Source organism: Solanum tuberosum, unplaced genomic scaffold (genome assembly GCF_000226075.1).
Source record: "Solanum tuberosum cultivar DM 1-3 516 R44 unplaced genomic scaffold, SolTub_3.0 scf00640, whole genome shotgun sequence".
NCBI lineage: Eukaryota > Viridiplantae > Streptophyta > Magnoliopsida > Solanales > Solanaceae > Solanum > Solanum tuberosum.
The window spans coordinates 136246-155601 of NW_006239562.1; the positions used below are offsets into that span (position 1 = coordinate 136246).

The 19356-nt window shown below is 33.2% G+C and overlaps 1 protein-coding gene and 1 pseudogene across 1 annotated transcript; one reads left to right on the forward strand and one right to left on the reverse strand.

The window, feature by feature from the left end:
- The first annotated feature begins 78 nt into the window (after window positions 1-78).
- Window positions 79-5355, forward strand: LOC102599045 (uncharacterized; annotated as a pseudogene).
- A 7993-nt stretch (window positions 5356-13348) lies between these two features.
- LOC102595987 (nuclear transcription factor Y subunit A-1-like) lies at window positions 13349-18601 on the reverse strand. The gene is made up of 6 exons (XM_006366481.2): window positions 18475-18601; window positions 16551-16841; window positions 15713-15828; window positions 15536-15604; window positions 14604-14768; window positions 13349-14065 (listed from the first exon to the last, which is right to left on the reverse strand). Exons 2-6 carry the CDS (start codon window positions 16798-16800, stop codon window positions 13733-13735), a joined length of 933 nt encoding a protein of 310 aa, XP_006366543.1. The 5' UTR covers window positions 16801-16841; window positions 18475-18601; the 3' UTR covers window positions 13349-13732.
- Window positions 18602-19356: the final 755 nt, after the last annotated feature.

The window sequence follows — 19356 nt, forward strand, 5'->3', positions numbered from 1 at the left end:
CATACTGAAACAGAATGCGGGATAGGTAAACTCGTATGGATCATATTAAAATGTTCTCTCTTTGACAAGTTCAGCTTATCTTTAGAAGCTGTAGCAGCTGGAATGATTGGTCAAATGGGGCTTGACAGCTTGATTATTCTCCTGCAACATTATGGCCTTAAAGAGGTTTATTTTCTAACTCTACTTCTTGAATATGGTGGAAATAAGTTAATAGGAGTGTAGTTTGACTAATATATCGCTTATTAACTCTTTAATCTTTATATATTAATGTGCCTCTTAATTCTAGAATAGCTAATACTAAGGGCAAAATTCGAAAAGATTAATCATCTCTCTCTTGATTGTTAAATTGACAAATGACAACTATTTTGGAACAAGTATTTTTAGTATACATGACAACTAAAAAAAGGAACCGAGGGAGTACTTTACAAAGCTTCACCATCAGTTTGAACTGACAACGGTTAAGTGATTCTCACTCTAAGGAGATGGTTGTATTACCTCTCCTTGGAATTCTCCTTGCATCACACCTCAGTTTTAAGCTTATCTTGAATTGTTGTGCAATGAGAATTCACATGTCAAATTCATTTAAGATTGCCAGTAGGCTTACTTATAATGATCCTTGGTTTCGTGACAAAAAATATATATATCAGAGTTAAAGTCGTGTATTTGTTCTGATGGAGAATGAATGGCATATAGGTACTTGAAGTGGCATCAGAAGCATATGCTCTCGTTAGATTATAACTGTAAGTTATTAAGCAGTAATAATTGACCTTCGGTCACCGTTAAATGATATTTGGCAAGAAAGTTTAACCTGAGATCAGCATGGTGATCAAGGCTTGTGCAATAACACCGACGGTAGAATAAAGGATGGGAGCCTGATAACTCAGTTCTATGAAGAAAGCCATGTGAAAAATGATTACCAACCTTCATATACATTCAAATGGCTAAAGGTAATGTTCTGAGATGCATCTGATTTGTGGATTTTAAATTTTGAGTTTTTATTTTTACATGTGTTGACTTTGTATTTTATGCTAGGTAACCTTGATCTTTATTACATCAAATCGATTGACAAAGTAACAGGATAGGGAAAACTGAAATCGCCAATGTTATCACTCCTAAGTCTCCCAATGGTTAACAGTAGTAGTAGTAGTTACTTATCATAGTTATTTGCAGTTTTCATTCTCGTAGTAGTTATTCTCCGTAGTAATTTGCAGTTTCTTATTCCTGCAATGTTAGGAAGTCATGTCGTAGTTGCTAGGGGTAGTTATCTTATAAGCTAATTATTGGAATAAGACAAGTTATCTGTACATTTGGGTGGAATACATTTACTTGATTAAAAAAAAAAACTTAATTATCTTTGGCTACTCTGAATGAAGATTTGCTAAACTAGGATTGGTGGCTGATGAGAAAAAAAGTAAATATTCTGAGGCTGTAAAGCTGTATTGAATCAGGTGAACAGTTTTTCTTTCTCATATCAGTTGCTTCTTAGATATTCTTAGGGGATGACACATAGAAAATCAAGACGATTTTATATAGGAAAGATGAAGAGTTTGCATCTGAGGTAACTGTTTGTTGCATGTTACCCTTTAGCTGGTACTTGTTTGTTGAATTCATTAAGATGTTATTGCCCCCTAACTTTCCAGTTTGTGATTGTGTGGTTTTGGTAATTTTTTGGTGATGATGTCTTTTGTAAATTGTCATTTTTTGTTTACTTTTATTTTCAGCAACAAGGTGAGAAGGATGTCTTCCAGCTGTTTGCCGAGAAAGTTCATCATAAAGGCTTAGTGTCACGTTGGGCTGTCCTGCAGGAAACACGGGTAGAGTATTTCAGGGGAAAAGATTTTGTCGCTTTTGTGAGAAATCATTCAGAACTTAAAAGACATACTAGAGTCAGATAAAGGTTTGGAGCCTGAAGATATTGCCAACACGCTGCTTCAAAAGAATCTTTTAGTCCGCTGTGATCGTGTGGTGAAAATTGTTCGACCTGGGAAGAAAAAATTATCTTCTTGGCCAGCACATTTAGAGATATACCGTGTGAGTATCTTTCTTGATTCAGTCAACTATTGGGGATGTTAAAAAGTTCCTGACTTTATGTTTAATTTTATCTTTACTAGTCTGTGGTTCTGCTCACACATGTATTTATGGTCCTATCATATCCATGACCAGTGAGTATGACATAGATGTGGATCCTCTATACATTTCAAAATACAGTGAGAACTTCCTAAAAATTGTACATGCTATGTGGGTGAGTGTATCTGTTATTTACACCACCTGAGACCTTATTACATAGTTTGGTCTTTGCATGGATTTATTATGCTTTGATCCTAACTTGAACTTTGCATATGGACTTAGAGAACGGATGAATGGTAGGGTTACTGAGCTAACTCTTGTGCTAGAAGAATCACAAAAAGATATGGATGAATGGTATGGTTTTGAAATAATTATATGCATTTCTCTAACAGTATTTGTTTGGATCCCTCCCTATCAATGGAAGCTTAGTTTCAATGTGATTGGCTGGTCCAACTGGTACACTTCCTGAGATAGTAACAAATTTCATTAATATAAAAGAGAAGTTCTTAGCACAAAGATAGTGCTAAGAGACAAACCATAGTCGCAAGACTTCCAAATGAATAAAACAAAACAAAACCAAGTCTTTGTCAGTTACAGGGATCCAATGAGATCAACTAAGGACTTTACATCTTGTACTAAAGCTTCTTTACACCAAAAATGAACAAAAATATACAATTCAATTTAATCTTCTGTTCAGAATTTGCTGAATCTTCAAATCTTTTGGAGTTCCTTCGACTCAAATTATTCACCAAATGCAGGCTGAATCTTTAAGAGTTTTTTTTACATCTACAACAAATTTCCACATTTTGACTTTCTTTTGGGTAACCTGAAATTAATCTTTTTCCATAGTTTGCATTCAACTTTTGATGTTAAGTTTCTTCAATGGATATCTGCAGGATCAAGTATTTTCTGAAAATGATGCCTTTTTTGCATGGGCATTTGTGAAAAGAAGACCCCTGTGGCAAACACTTCTCTCGTTTTTGTGGCCGGTGTTAACACTAGCGATTTGCTTGTTTCCTGTTTATCCCCATTGGGCCAAATTGCTTATACTATACACATGTGCTGGTCTCCTCCTCCTCATACTTGGTCTGCTATTCAGTAAGTATATGTTGCTTGTTACCCTTTTTTTTCTCACACTTGTTATTCAATTTTATTTTATTTTGTTTTTTCTTGTATAGAGTTGTATCATGCGCTGTGATGTGGCTACTCTAAAACTTGAAAGCATTACAGCTCTTGGCTAAAATATTGTAGCATATGAGGGATTCGTCTTATAATTTATTAAGTTTATAGGTTTCTTCAATCATCAAATACGTTGTTGGCTTCACACTTATCATGTCAGCATCACGATTTTGAACACATATTAGCTAAATTTATATATCATAGTTGACTACTAAAGCAATGATGTTTGGGCTTGTGTGAGATTAGAGGCTTTAGGTACAATGTACAATTCATATATATATATATATATATATATATATATATATATAGTGAAGAACATAAACTGCAAGTTATTGTTCCCCACATGTTTCTAATTTGGAAAACATTCCAAACCTTTTCTTTTCTTTTGCATTTTTCTTTTAGGCTTGAAGTAATTTTATTCAACATAGTTCTATGAAGTGAGGACAAGGTTGCTTCTCACTCGTTCGGTTTTATATGTTATCAGTTCAGTTTATCAGTTATCGGTCAACCAATAAGATATTTGTTATCCTTTAATCAGCGGTTCTTAACGGTTCCGTTATCGATTTTAAAACCGACAAGAAAATGTCTTCTAGGGCCACAACCAACTTGGTCCTCTATGTTTTCCCCTTTCCCTTCTTGTTTCCATTTATTAATATGCACTTTATTTAACAATGTTAACCTCTAAGAGGCAGGTCAGAAGAATTTCACACCCTTCTCAGTGAGTTGCAGTGGTGTATGAGACCTCCATGTTTTTCTCTTGATCTATAAGAAGCATTTAAGCTGGACAGGTGGATGTCATAATTTCAATAACTAGGATTTTTGAACGCCTGCACACTTTCGTTAGTTCACAATACTGTTTACTATCATTGGAACTCTACGGTAGCTTCTTTTTGCTTTGTGTCTATGACAGCTCTGGGTGGGAAGTGCTAATTTTATTCTGTTATCCTTCACTTGAATCATCCAAATCCCTAAGTGGCACTCATCAACAGATTTTATTAAAGTATTTCTGCTTGAAGTGGTGTCTAATTTTGCCTTTATTTATGCAAAATTTGCCTGTTGTAAAATGGTGACTCTGGGCTGTTCAAATCATGCTTGTCATGTGTATTTTTGAGTCTTCTATTGGGCAAAAATCAGCATTACAAAGAACAATTTTGTGCTTGCAGTAAGAGCTTTGATCTTTGGTGCTATTTTGGTACTTTTTGGGAAGCGCGTATGGTTTTTCCCCAACATTCTGGCGGAGGAAGCAACACTGCAAGATTTGTTCCAGGTTTGGCCTCAGAAGGATGAAGCCGAGAGACCTAAGTGGACAGCAAGGCTTTTCTACGCAATAGTAGCTGTGGTTGTTATTTTGCTCCTGAGGCATCATGCTCCTGACGAGGCTGCAAGGGCCAGGTTTGCTTGCTTGTACTTTAATCTTTTAAGCTTGGGAGTTCAGTTGAAGAAATATAACAAAAAGTATATTTTGAGTTTTCATTTAAACCAAATCCCTATGAAGCTAGATGTCGTATCTTCAAAAAGACGAACTTAGTAGCAAATAATCTGCAATTGTGTCATATTTTGAGAATCAATAACCTAAAATCCCAAGAGCCAGTAATTCGGTGGCATCTTCTCTCATTCTGCGAATACAATTCTCTCTTTCTATCGTGCTGAAAAAGAATTCCTTTATTATCAACTGTTACAGGTATCAGAAACGAGTTTCCAACATTATCGATGATGTGCTCGAGTGGTCTCCAAGACAGGCTCTGTCAGGGATGATGGAAACACTGACTCAAATAATAATGCAACTGATGATAGCAAAACTGGCAGTGAAGAAAGTGCTTTCACAGACGACTTAGACGAAGAAACCATTCTGAAAGAAGAGAGTGAGGATGTTATCGGAAACTTAGAAGATAGTGATCATCAGCAACGTGACTTGTATTTATATAAATGTTGAAACATATGCTTCGAGATTATTATTTTTCTTATTTTGTATCAAGTTTTATCCTCTTTGTTAATTCTCTTTTGTGGTAATGTATATTGCAGAACTCTATTTTGGGGCAACTTAACTGCAATTGCAGAATTTGAGAACCCTACGTAATATTTTGAAGAGATGCATCTGATTTGTGGCTATACATTCAACTTACCAATCTTCATATACATTCAAATGGCTAAAGGTAATGTTCTGAGAGATGCATTTGATTTGTGGATTTTAAATTTTGAGTTTTTATTTTTACATGTGTGTACTTTGTATTTTATGTTAGGCAACCCTGATCTTTATTACATCGAATTGATTGACAAAGTAACGGGATAGGGAAAACTGAAATTGTCAAAGTTTGTTTCGAGTGAAGAAGATTGTCCTGAACTTTTTGCATCATCTTATAGTTGCAAATTCTACATATTCTTCTAGTATTAGAGCATATGAATTATAACCTTGAAGTGAAAACTCCCAAGAATGCTTGAAGATCAATTAGAGCATATAGAGTAGAATTAAGTTATGGTGGTGGGGAGTAGTACTTGTAAATTGAAACCCTTAACACATAGTTCATAAAGTAGTGTATTGTTTCAGAATGGAAAGACTAAAGAATCTTTGATTAATTTCTAATCGCGGAAAGTCTGAATCTATATCACTTTTATTATATTTATTAAATCCTTAATTTGTTCGTAATAGGAATGAATTATTTAAATGTTGTAAGAAATTTAAAGTCATTAAATCATCCCAATGAGATTTATGTCATCAACATAAACGACAAGTATAACAAATTCTGATGTCGTTTTCTTAATTAAAATACAAGGATAAATGACATTGTTTATATAACATTCATTTATCAAGTACTCACTAAGACGATAATACCACATATGCCTTGATTGTTTTAGACTATATAATGATCTTTAACTTGATTGAAAACATCTCCCGAGACTTAGAATTACATGCTTCAAGCAATTTGAATTCTTCTGGAATTTTCATATAAATTTCATTATCAAGTGAACCATAAAGATAGGCTGCAACCACATATATTAGATGTATTTTTAAGATTTTCATGTACAACTAAATTGATGAGATATCGAAAAGTTATTGCATCAATAACAGGTGAATATGTTTCTCCATAGTTGACGTCGGGTCTTTGAGAGAATCCTCGTGCAACAAGGTGTGTCTTGTACCTTACAATTTCATTTTGCTTTCGCACAAAAACCCATCTATAACCAATAGATTTTACACCATCAGGGGTTCGGACTACAAGTCCAAAAACTTCATGTTTAGCAAGTGAGTCTAATTTTTCGAGCCATCAGTGAGATACCACTCTAAAAGGGTTAGAATTCTAACCTTGTGTCAGGACCTACGGGTCGAGGGACAATCTCAGGTAGACAGTTTCTATGGGGTGTTGATTGAATTGCCTCTTGTCATTTTGACCAATCACATCTTCGTCCATATTCTTTGATAGATTTAGGCTCTTGCATAATATTTAGTGCGACATTATATGCAAAAGCATTACACTATAATTGTCGATCACTCAAAATTTATCCCATAACTAGTAGAACTTATTTAAAGTTCTTCATTCACTTAAGTCTCGAATTCACTGATTTCTTCAAGAATATCAGGATTAATCAGATCTTGAACTTCTTCATGAAACTCTTTTATACTGTCATCTTTATCATTTCTCGTGCTTCCTTTTCTAGGATTTTTATCCTTGAACTCAATGGTTACCACTTGTGTTAAGGATTCAAAAGCCATGACACTAGTTGATAGTCCTTTTGGGACCTCAATCCGGAAAGACACATTCAATGTAGGGATATATGCCTTAGTTTTCCGTCTTGAATCAGTAAATGCATCTGACATTTGATTTGCTATTTTCTGTATGTGGATGATCTTCTGAACCTCTAGTTCACATATAGGGGTACGTGGATCAAAATGAGATAGTGACGGAACTTTCCACGCAATTTCCCTTTTGGGTTCATTTTCCTCTCCCCCTAATTGTGGGAAATTTGTTTCATCAAACCGACATTTTGCAAATCGAGCAGTGAATAAATCTCATGTCAATGGTTCAAGGTGACGAATTATGGAGGGTGAGTCAAACCTAACATACATGCCTAACCTTCGTTGAGGACCCATCTTAGTAATGTTATTGTTTTGTTTCCAAGTGTAAGGGATCTTATCCGTACCTTTGGGTGGAATATTAATATCGGGATAACTTATCCAGAAACAAAATAGGTAAAATGACTAAAGTATCCCTTTAAAACCTTTTTGTACATCACTTTTCATATTCATGTATATTTACATCATTTTTCACAACCTTCAGTACTCCTTATTTTTATGATATGATAATTCTTCATATTTTTTCATTAAAAATTACACTATAATTATAATTTTTATTTATGAATATATTATACGTTAAATTTATTTGACTAATTCTTATGTTTATTTATATTTGAGAACCTTTATATTTTGATTTCTCTACTACTGAATTACATATATTTAATTAAATATTTTTTTAATCACTTGAAAAATTATATTTTATATATCAATTAAATGAAGATAACTTTAATATTTTACAATTTTAGGAGTGATATATGCTTAATTAAAGTGACATAAATAATAAATGATCCTTTGATTTACATTAACAAACTTAGGATGGAACTTTTATAAGCTAAGTTAGATGAGAGTTTTATTTTTAAACACATTTGCTACAATCAGAGAATGCACACATGAAAATATTTAAGTTAAATAAATTAAAATTTTATTTTTAAGAATGAATAACAAAATCTCGCAAAGAAAATATAAGAAACTAAATAAGGTGGGGGGTATTTTGGTAAACAAACAATTTAATTTTAGAAATAATACAATTCATATTATTTTGAATACAACTAACTAAACAATCAATAAAACATAATTCCTAAATAATTAATCTCATAATCACTTATTCCAACATAACTTGTTTTCAAACCGAAAGACCCCTTAGTCCTAGAATATCACTAAATATGCGCAAAATGCGGTCATTAACTGTTTTATTCGTTAGCACTAGTGCCATCCTCCTATGAGTTCAAAACAAAAGAAAATATTATTTAGAAATTAATTATTAGCTACAACAATTAATGTTGTTATGATTTTAGAAAACATATATAATAATTAATTACTCACATTAGCACGGAAAAGAGAAATACTACTATCATGATTTTCACCCTTTAAAATTTGGACCATTTGTGGCATGAGACTATTACTCGACAAGAAATCCCATTGGCTCCTCGTTTGTTCGTTCTTGAAGAATCGAAATAAACGTTGTGGTTCCTCCGGAAACCAAATGGTCTTTGTGGCACTTAATATCACACAAATAGGCTCACTAAGGTTCACTACTAAGAAACTGCTAAAAAAACGACAGACAGAAAAGCGACAGATAGTGTCGCTCCAAAAGGCGACGACATTTGTCACACTGTCCGTCGCTTTTTAATTAAAATATTTTTAAAAAAAATTATTTTACAAAAAGCGATGGACGACATCTCTTAGTCTGTTTTGCGGATTTTTGCGCCAAATATATATATATATAAATAGAGACTTCGTCCGTCACTTTTTATTAAAAATAATTAATTTTTAAATAAAATATTAACCACGTTGTCCGTCGTTTTTGAGTTATTTTTATTTATTAATTATTTTTAAAATTTGCGACAGACGACATCTCTTAATCCGACGGACAGTGTCGTTTAGTCCGTCGCTTTTTAGTCAAAATGTTGGTCAAGCATTTTTTTAAAAACGACGGACAAAGAGATGTTGTCCATCGTTTTTTATAAAAAAAATTGGGAGACAAGATTGTATTTTTCTCATTTCTCTTCCCCTCATTCTCTCTCTAATTCTCTCCTCAACTAGTCGCGTCGTCGTTGCCTGCTCGCCGTCGCTACTGCTTGTTGCTTGTTGCTTGCTGCTGCCTGCTCCCCTCGATCTCTTCATTCTCTCCTTCTTCTTTAAAAGTTAGAGTTTAATAATTCATCAAAAAAAAATTAATTTGAGTTATATTGATTTTATTTGTTAGTTTATTAAATTTGTGTTTATTGATTGTTAGTTTGAATGATTTATTGTTAGTTAGTACTTGAATTTGAAATTTTTTATTTTAGGATTAGTTTGAATTTGGGATCTTAGGACTAGTTGAAATAGGATGTTTTAGGACTAGTTTGAATTTGGAATTTTAGGATTAGTTTGAATTTGAGATTTTAGGACTAGTTTGAATTAAGGTGTTTAAGGACTTGTTTGAATTTGAAATTTCAGGATTAGTTTGATTTTGAGATTTTAGGACTAGCTAGTTTGAATTAGATTATTTTAGGACTAACCAGTTTGAATTAAGGTATTTTAGGATTTGCTTGAATTTGGAATTTTAGGACTAGTTTGAATTAGGGTATTTCTTGAGTATATTGAAGAAATACCCTAATTTAAACTAGTCCTAAAATCCCAAATTTAAACAAGTCCTAAAATACCTTAATTCAAGAAAGCTAATCCTAAAATACTTTAATTCAAACTAGTCCCAAAATCCCAAAATCAAACTAGTCCTAAAATTCCAAATTCAAACAAGTCCTTAAATACCTTAACTCAAACTAGTCCTAAAATCTCAAATTCAAACTAATCCTAAAATTCCAAATTCAAACTAGTCCTAAAACATCCTATTTCAACTAGTCCTAAGATCCCAAATTCAAACTAATCCTAAAATCAAAATCCCAAATTCAAACACTAACTAACAATCAATAAACACAAATTCAATAAACTAACTAACAAAATCAATATAACTCAAATTGAAAAAAAAATTGACGAATTATTAAACTCTATCCTTTAAAGGAGAAGGAGATAATGAAGAGAGGGGAGCAGGCAGCGGCAGTGCGACTGGTTGAGGAGAAAATGAAGGGAAGAGAAATAAAAAAAATACGATTTGATCTCCAAGATATTTTATAAAAAGCGACGGACATCATCTCTTTGTCCGTCACATTTTTTTTTAATGTTTGACCAACATTTTGATTAAAATGCGACGAACTAAACGACAATGTCAGTCGCTTTTTTAAAATGTTTGACCAAAGTAGATTAATCAAGATAACCCAAAAAGATAGATCTACAATTAGATGATAATGTATTTTATGAACTATAGAAACATCTTCATAGATAAATTGCCAATAGAAAATTTATATTATGAGGATACTAGTTTAAAATTACTCTATCGATTTCATATAAAAACCTATACCAAGCGAAAAAAAACCAAATATAAGAAAAATCAACACTAGGAAATCTAAATATATGATGAATTTGCAATATCTACCTAAAAATAACACTACAATAAATCTTACTTAAACTAAATAGATAAAAATAAACCAACAAAAAGAATATTAGTGCAATATGAAAATTTTTTAACTCATTAGAAATATCCACGATAACCCAAATACCTTCACCATGTTGATGACAGAAACGAAGAAAATTCATTTTACGGACATCAACTAGATTAGAAACAATTTGAAATTCACTTTAAATCTGTAAATCAATATTTTCAGTTTTTAGAGTAGGAAATAATAAAATAAATAAGATATGTGACTCCAATAAAATAAAGAGTAAGAAGAAATACCAATAGCATGGTACCATTCCTGTCTCCACCTATGTTAATGGCAGATATATATACTACAACTTTTGTGTTGACCGGGCAGAGAAGTGAATTCACTTTAGGTAATTTTGTAATTTGATTACCAAAAAAAAAGTATTTCGAATGTAGGAAATGTGATTTTCTAAAGTCAAAGATATTTCAATAAAAATGTGATTAGTGGTAGATATACTATAACTTTTGCATTGACCTGGCGGAGAAGTGGATTCACTTTGGGTAATTTCGTAACTTGGTTACCAAATAAAAGTATTCAAAATGCGGCACATGTGATTTTCTAAAGTCAAAGATATTTTAATAAAAGTATGATTATTGATAGATATACTATAACTTTTGCTTTGACCGGACGGAGAAGTGGATTCACTTTGGGTAATTTCGTAATTTGATTACCAAAAAAAAAGTATTTCAAATGTAAGAAATGTGATTTTCTAAAGTCAAATATATTTCAATAAAAATGTGATTAGTGGTAGATATACTATAACTTTTGCATTGACCGGACGGAGAAGTGGATTCACTTTGGGTAATTTCGTAACTTGATTACAAAAAAAAGTATTTCGAATGCGGCAAATATGATTTTCTAAAGTCAAAGATTATGATTATTGGTAGATATACTATAACTTTTGCATTGACCGGACGGAGAAGTGGATTCACTTTGGGTAATTTCGTAACTTGATTACAAAAAAAAAGTATTTCGAATGCGACAAATATGATTTTCTAAAGTCAAATATTATGATTATTGGTAGATATACTATAACTTTTGCATTGACCGGACGGAGAAGTGGATTCACTTTGGGTAATTTCGTAACTTGATTACAAAAAAAAAGTATTTCGAATGCGACAAATATGATTTTCTAAAGTCAAATATTATGATTATTGGTAGATATACTATAACTTTTGCATTGACCGGACGGAGAAGTGGATTCACTTTGGGTAATTTCGTAACTTGATTACAAAAAAAAAGTATTTCGAATGCGACAAATATGATTTTCTAAAGTCAAATATTATGATTATTGGTAGATATACTATAACTTTTGCATTGACTGGATGGAGAAGTGAATTCACTTTGGGTAATTTCGTAACTTGGTTACCAAAAAAATGTATTTCGAATGCGAAAAATGTGATTTTCTAAAGTCAAAGATATTTCAATAAAAAAAAATGTGATAAGTGGTAGATATACTATAACTTTTGCATTGACCTAGTGGAGAAGTGGATTCACTTTGGATAATTTCGTAACTTGGTTACCAAATAAAAGTATTCAGAATGCGACAAATGTGATTTTCTAAAGTCAAAGATATTTCAATAAAAGTATGATTATTGGTAGATATACTATAACTTTTGAATTGTCCGGACGAAGAAGTGGATTCACTTTGGGTAATTTCGTAACTTGATTACAGAAAAAAAAAAAAAAAAAAAGTATTTCGAATGCGATAAATGTGTTTTTCTAAAGTCAAAGATATTTCAATAAAAAAATTGATTAGTGGTTGATATACTATAACTTTTGCATTGGCCAGAGGAGAAGTGGATTCATTTTGGGTTATTTCATATCTTGATTACCAATAAAAAAGTATTTCGAATGCGACAAATGTGATTTTCTAAAATCAAAGATATTTCAATAAAAAATGTGATTAGTGGTGTAGATATATATAGGGATAAGGGTCTGAAAAATATCTCAACTTTGGTCGAATTTGTTGTTGCGATACTAAACTTTCATGAGAACCTATTACTTCCCTAGACTATTTAATATCGTATTTTAAACACATATATTTGCCCACATGGACATAAAAAATAATGCAAAATTATAAATAGTAATGTGTCCACGTGGGCACATATATACCTTTAAAATACACTATTAAATAGTTCAGGGGGTAAAAAATACGGTATTAAATAGTCTAGGGAGGTTATAGGTCCTTATGAAAGTTTAGTATCGCAACAGCAAATCCGACCAAAGTTGAGGTATTTTTCAAACCCTTATCCCATATATATACTATAACTTTTGCATTGATCGGAAGGAGAAGTGAATTCACTTCGGGTAATTCCGTAACTTTGTTACCAAAAAATGTATCGAATGCGATAAATGTGATTTTCTAAAATCAAAGATATTTCAGTAAAAATAATTTTAGCTGTTAGCCGAAAAAATAAATAATCACTTTATTAGTAAATGTTTTCTATCCGAACTATCATCTGTTAACTTTTCATACCTGAACACACCTTAACTATCAGTTTATGGAAATATTTGGTGATAGTTGGTGATAAACACACTTCAAATGTTTATCGAAACACACCTCTGAATATTATTTTCTTCTTTCTTAATTCAGAGTACCAACATTATTGATTCACTCTCATCAATTTTACACAAAACAAAGTTGCACCATGCCAAATGATAGTAGCATTTCAGCAGACCATATAAACTTCAACATCACTAACAATTTGCACACAAACTTGATAGTAAACAATGATGTTCAGACCAACTTGTACGAACTTCATCACAATGTGTTGTACTTGGAACAAACTCCAGATTCTACGATTATCACATTCACAGCCCGTAAAGACAACCACTGTCATCGAATTAAACAACAAATTCAAAGTTTCACAGAATCAAGATCCTAAAATACAGCAGCACAAAGGAAATGTTGACAAGTATACAATCTACCTACAACTTTTCATACCTATAACTTTACAGTTTACAAGCCTCTAAATTACACTAAACAGCTAGCCATATGCTTACTGAATTCTTCCTTTTCAACTCTAGTCCTAGTCCTTTTTTTATGTACAGAAAGGAAGAATCGAATCTACTAGGTGCATGACCCCTCTTTTCCATAACATTGAAATAAAAAGCCAAGGATGAATTGCCACCAGGCTTGGACCAGAGGTACTAAAGGTGTGATGTGATGTTTCTACCATCGCTGGCCGGAAGAACCTCCTTCCCCTACCTGAGCAGACTGGGCCTGATATTTCGATTCCTGAAAGCTGCTTTGTTTTCCATAACCATTACCATTCGAATAAGAATGCTGACGCTCAGCCAAACTTCTATCCTTATGCCACTCTGGAACATCAGCAGCATTGGACAGCAAAGGTTCAGAACCTGATGAATGCACAGACTGCAAAGAAACAGCAGAACCAGAACCTTCTCCCTTCGAAGTACCAGCATCTGACTTTTTCGCAAAACGCCCTCCAGAAGCTCTTGCCCTTTTCAAGGCATGCTGATGTCTCGACTCGTGAAGATATGGCTGTATTACGAGGAAGACAGAAAGTATCAGCAACTGAGGATGAGTAAGCAGAATAAACCGAACATATGTTGCATATCACCAGCACAAAATTCGTGCAAAACCATGTCAGCCAATCCTGTGACTTCACAATAAAAATATAGCAGTGGAGAAACTGATATTGGTTATTAATAGCCCAAACATTGGCATAAGGAACACTTTTCACCAAATTATATTCATGACTGGTGTTTTTGACTGAGCAGTTTAAAAAGGTAAAATGACGGTATTCTACACAGATAATAGCAAAGTAATAGCAGATTCTACCTTTCATTTCCTCCTACTTAAGTAACATAAAATTCTTAAAACAGTTGAATTTCTTTTTTAGAAAAGTGAGCTCAGCCAAAGTGTGGGTACATCTCCAATCCGGGACAAGGGAATATCTCCAGAACAGCTAGGCACATGTAACAAAAATATGATGCTAAAAAGGTGCATCATGCATTCTTTAGATAACAGGAGAAAAGAACACCCAACAAGCATCCCAGTGGAAGAGGCATATACTAACCTTTCTCCCTTTTATCAGCTTCTTTTCAAGTTCTGCTTTCGCACGTGACTCTCTTCGCCGCAGAATACCATGATACTGCTTGGCATTGACATAAACAGGCTCTTGAGCCATTTCATGAGGCAAAGGCATCCTCGGATGATGCATATCAAGTACATGAGAAGGGACCTGTATAGCACCTTCAGTTAAGATCTTAAAAAATCTTGTGCTCAGCCATCAACCAGCCCCAGGCACAATTATGTTATAATTAATTATTTTTTTTTATCTTTTTTTTTTAATGATGGATTTTTCTTCAGTGGCGATGTTTTATAAGGTGGATTCCTACTCCTATCCCCTAGGCATATCATGCAGAGAGATCTTTCGGGAAATGATTGTCTGTATTTGTTAGTCGAAGTAGAAAAAACAGGGAAGAGTTCCTTAAAAGACAAATGAAAGAAGCTGCATCCGGAATACCCTTTACACTAGCTGTCCTACAAAATCCATTCAATGATTTAAAGGAAAGGGCCGTGCACACTGGGCGCCACTCATTCTAAATCAATTGAAAGAAGAAATAACTCATCCTGAATTGAACAATAATGTTGTAAGATGTATGATTACAAGAAGGATATTAAGCAAGTCACCTGGGAGTTGGCAATACAGAGGAAGTGAGTGTTTCTAAAATAAAGCTAACTACAAGAAGATATCATGGTTAAACCAACTCATATAAAGACTACGTCTCAGCAACTTCCAAAAGACACATTGAACAACCATGCAGAAGCAGCTTTCTATGTTTAGATATCCCCAAGGACATAAAACACTGAGCAGTCCCAGAGGTATCCCATAATATAAATTGGAAGAAAAGTAAAATTGTCCTCTTAACGTATCAGACCTAAAGCAAAGTAACATGGAAAAAAAAAATGGAAAATGGAAGTTATGAATTTGAACCACATGCATACCATAGGCTGACCAAAAGGTGCCAGTATTCCACCATAGTATGGGTCAACATACAGATTTGGAGCACATGCCTGCATGTCAATTACAGAATAACATCAAAATCAGAAAGGATTAAAAAGGTGAGATAACCCAACAAGCAAATCAAACTTCTCAAACCCCATAGAGTCAAACATACTTACCATGGAGTGTGCAACAAGTTCAAGCTGTGGGGGTTGTGTTATGCTCCCATCATCCTTTGGAGGTATGGTTGACGCAATTGGCTGTAAATTCTGATCTACTTGAGCATAACTCCCATCTAATTCCGAACCAAGAACGCAGAGGCATTACTTAAGTAATTTATAGCCATTAACATCATAAAAGATATATATATTTTTTCCCATCTTTACCAAAACACTTTCCCCGTCAACAAATATGTCACCTTCTTTCCTCTCTATGGAAAAAGATTTAAAAGAAGAAAGTAACTAGGCAAATGAAGCATCATGACAGACTTCCAGTCCTTAACAACTACGCCTCAATCTCAAGCAAATTAGGATTGGCTAAATGAATCCTCACTGATCATATTGCTCCATCCAGACCAATACTATTCAACATTAGGGTAACAAATATTCATATATTATTAGTTGAAAAAAGTAGTAGATTACTTGTCAAAAAGAGAAAAATGAAGAAAAACAGGCCAAATCACTCTGTCAATGACCATAGTGGTTTATTTTAGCTCCTCTTTAGATTGAAGAGAGAAATACAAGGTATTTTGGTGGAAAGAATAACTACCCTCAAATATAGGTGTTTACGCCTACTGGCAGCTTCATGTATTTTACAGGATACATATGATGAAATAGGCATGACCGACTTTATAGCTCCCTACAGGAGTAACTTTGTATAGGGGAGCCTATCCTTGTTGTTTTTGTACAGGAGGGCCTCTCACTTTTTAAAGTTCAGCACTAGCTTAGAGCTCAACTATATTTTTCTATCAATAAAATTTATTTACTGATAAAAGAAAAATCAAGATTGAAGAGATACCTGAATGCATAGGTATGGTCCTTTGTGATTTTTCAGGAGCATCATCATCTTCCTCGTTGGATCCACCATCAGATTGTGATCGGCCATCCACAGCTTGTTCGGGTGGTGGTGAATCTGATGCACTTCCCCGCATCAATCCAAGAGAAACAGGATTATTGCCAGTAGTATTCCACCAAGGTTCTAGGGTGGAATTCGGAACATTATATGTTCTAGCTTCCTCACAATTTGCACTTTTGGACTCTGATTGCATGCTTCTCTAGTTCTAGTAAGTTTAGTTCTTTGTACAATGTTCTGGCAGATAGACAGAAAGCAAAGCAACTCAGTAAATCAAGTTTAAGGGAATCTACAATTATTCCACAAGCACATTGCTATAAGGTTCCATGTCCTACCAAAAGGATCTTAAACTGTAATGAAGGATGCATGAGATGAACAAGACTAATATTTAACAATCATACATTTATTTCGACTTGAACAACATGTTTGTGTCTTTTTTTAATTCCTTTTTCCAAAGGCAATTGTCCTGAACCTTTCATTTCTAATTGTGAAGAACAAGAAAGCCAGATATCAACCATCTATGAATTTAGTACAATTTGCAATTAAAATAACTGACTTCAGCATCCAATACACATAAAGCCTATATAAAACTAACTTCTCAAAGTTGAGATTTTTCTCATTGTTATCACTTTGTGTACTGCTTTTTGAAGCGCAAACTTCTCTAAACTACATTGCTTCACCTATGAAGTGATAACTAATCATTTCATCGCTTAGCTTTAAGGGACGAAGTAATGTCTTTTAATAACATTATAACACTGCATAGATATGCCATTATACTGGAGTTCCCTTACTCCATAAACAAGTTATAGTACATGCAAGAAGAAAGTTATACTTTTTAACCAGATTTACACCAACAATAAACTATATATGAAAAAAGAAACAGAGCTAGGAAGGATAGACTCGAAGTATAAAACCATTTTCCCCCATTTTTGTGACTGTTTTCCTCATATCTAGTGCCCCAAGACCTTTAAAAAAAAAGCTAGGAAGGATAGACTCGAAGTATAAAATCATTTTTTCCCATTTTCTATGATTTCTTTGCTACTGTTTACCTCATATCTTGTGCCTCAAGACCTAAAAGCCATAGCAACTTAACTGCATACCCCCCCTCATCCACCCCACCACCACCACTCAGTGGCGAAACAGGATTTTGACTAACGGGATTCAAAATATAAAGAAGTAAAACATACGAAGAAGCAAAAGGGGCTCAACAACACCTACACATATACACAAAAAAAAAATTTGATCTTGTATATATAGTATAATCTTTCGACCCTTGTGATACCCTACCCTAACTCCGCCCCTGCCACCACCACCACCACCACCACCACAAAAAAAAGAAACTTTAAAGGTATACTCCACAGTAACAAACCATATGCCCCTATTACTAAAATTAGGGAAAACTTATCAGACTTCAATCTATCCCCATCAATAAACCCTTAAGAAGGGACATTTTCCTCTGAATTCACAGTAATTTCAATAAAAAGAAACACCTCAACCCCACCACACCGCTCAAAAATGAAACGTCTTTACTCATAAAATCAACCCACCAAATAATTAACAAAAAACAACAAATCTCATTCCATACAATTGATATAAACATTAGAATTCACAGCAACTTTCGAAATCAAAATTAAACCAAATTAATCAAAATTTTAATTTTCCAATGACGGTGGTGTGTTCACCATCCCAAACAGAGCAAAGGGTATCTCCAGATTGTTACTCCATTGAACAATCAAGAATTGGACTAAAAAAATTTCAGAATTGATCAATTTCAAAAGAAAAAAAAAACTGAAAACCCCATACTCCAAAACACAGATAATTGTACTTGAAGGAGCTGAAAATTGAGAATTGAAAGAGGAAAAAAACTTACCAGTTAGAAGGGAAGAGGCAGAAGAGAGAGTAGAGTGAACAGTGATTAGTGATTGGTGAAGAAGAACATAAAAGATTTTGGGTAAAAGAAAGAAGAAGAAAAGAGGAGGAAGAATGGAGGAAAAGAAAAATTATTTGTTTTGTCACCAATTTATTTTTGGAATAAAAATGAAGTAAGCTTGTAGCGGGATTTTGGAGTAACGATAAAATTAATCACATGTGATTTATAGATTACGAGTTTGATTTATAGAACTAACCAATAATGTTTGTATAAAACTATGTTTTTTGTGTCACACTTCTTCGAGTGCGGTCTTTCTGAGTAGGGATGGGCATTGTATGGTATTTGAAATTTTGATACCGTAATTTCAGTATTCGATTTTTTAAAATGTTATACCATTATCATATTGATTTAATTCAGTATTTTGAAGTTTGATTTCTGTATTTTGCAGTTGGTAAATCGATAATCATAGTTTATTCAACTTCGACTGATATATACTCGTATAATAGAATATTATGACTCTGATAATTGAAAAAGGGTCTCAATTGTATTATTCCAACACATTACACATGTATAAATATATATTCAAAAGAAAGTACAAACAACTTATTTTGTTAATCAATTACATTTAAATACAGTTCAATCAAAATATAGTAGTCAAAGTTTTAACTTCTAAATATTTAGTTTATATTAATACTATGTTGCATATTTGTTAGTATGTTAATAATATGTATATGTTATTTATGTAGCTATATACTTCGGTATGATATTCAATATTTGGTAAGTTGTTTCTAAATATCAAATATCGTATCAAATATATTTTTTTAAATGTATACCATGTACCATACCAAATATTATAATACCAAATTCCCGATATCAATTTTT

What these genes read in the sequence shown, in the direction of transcription:
- LOC102595987 (XM_006366481.2), bottom strand. Translation starts at nt 16,800, where the DNA reads ATGCAATCAGAGTCCAAAAGTGCAAATTGTGAGGAAGCTAGAACATAT. An exon ending in AACTTGTTGCACACTCCATG is followed by an intron (nt 15,605 to 15,712) that starts GTAAGTATGTTT and finishes ATTGACATGCAG; the next exon opens with GCATGTGCTCCAAATCTGTA. An exon ending in AGCTGATAAAAGGGAGAAAG is followed by an intron (nt 14,066 to 14,603) that starts GTTAGTATATGC and finishes CTCGTAATACAG; the next exon opens with CCATATCTTCACGAGTCGAG.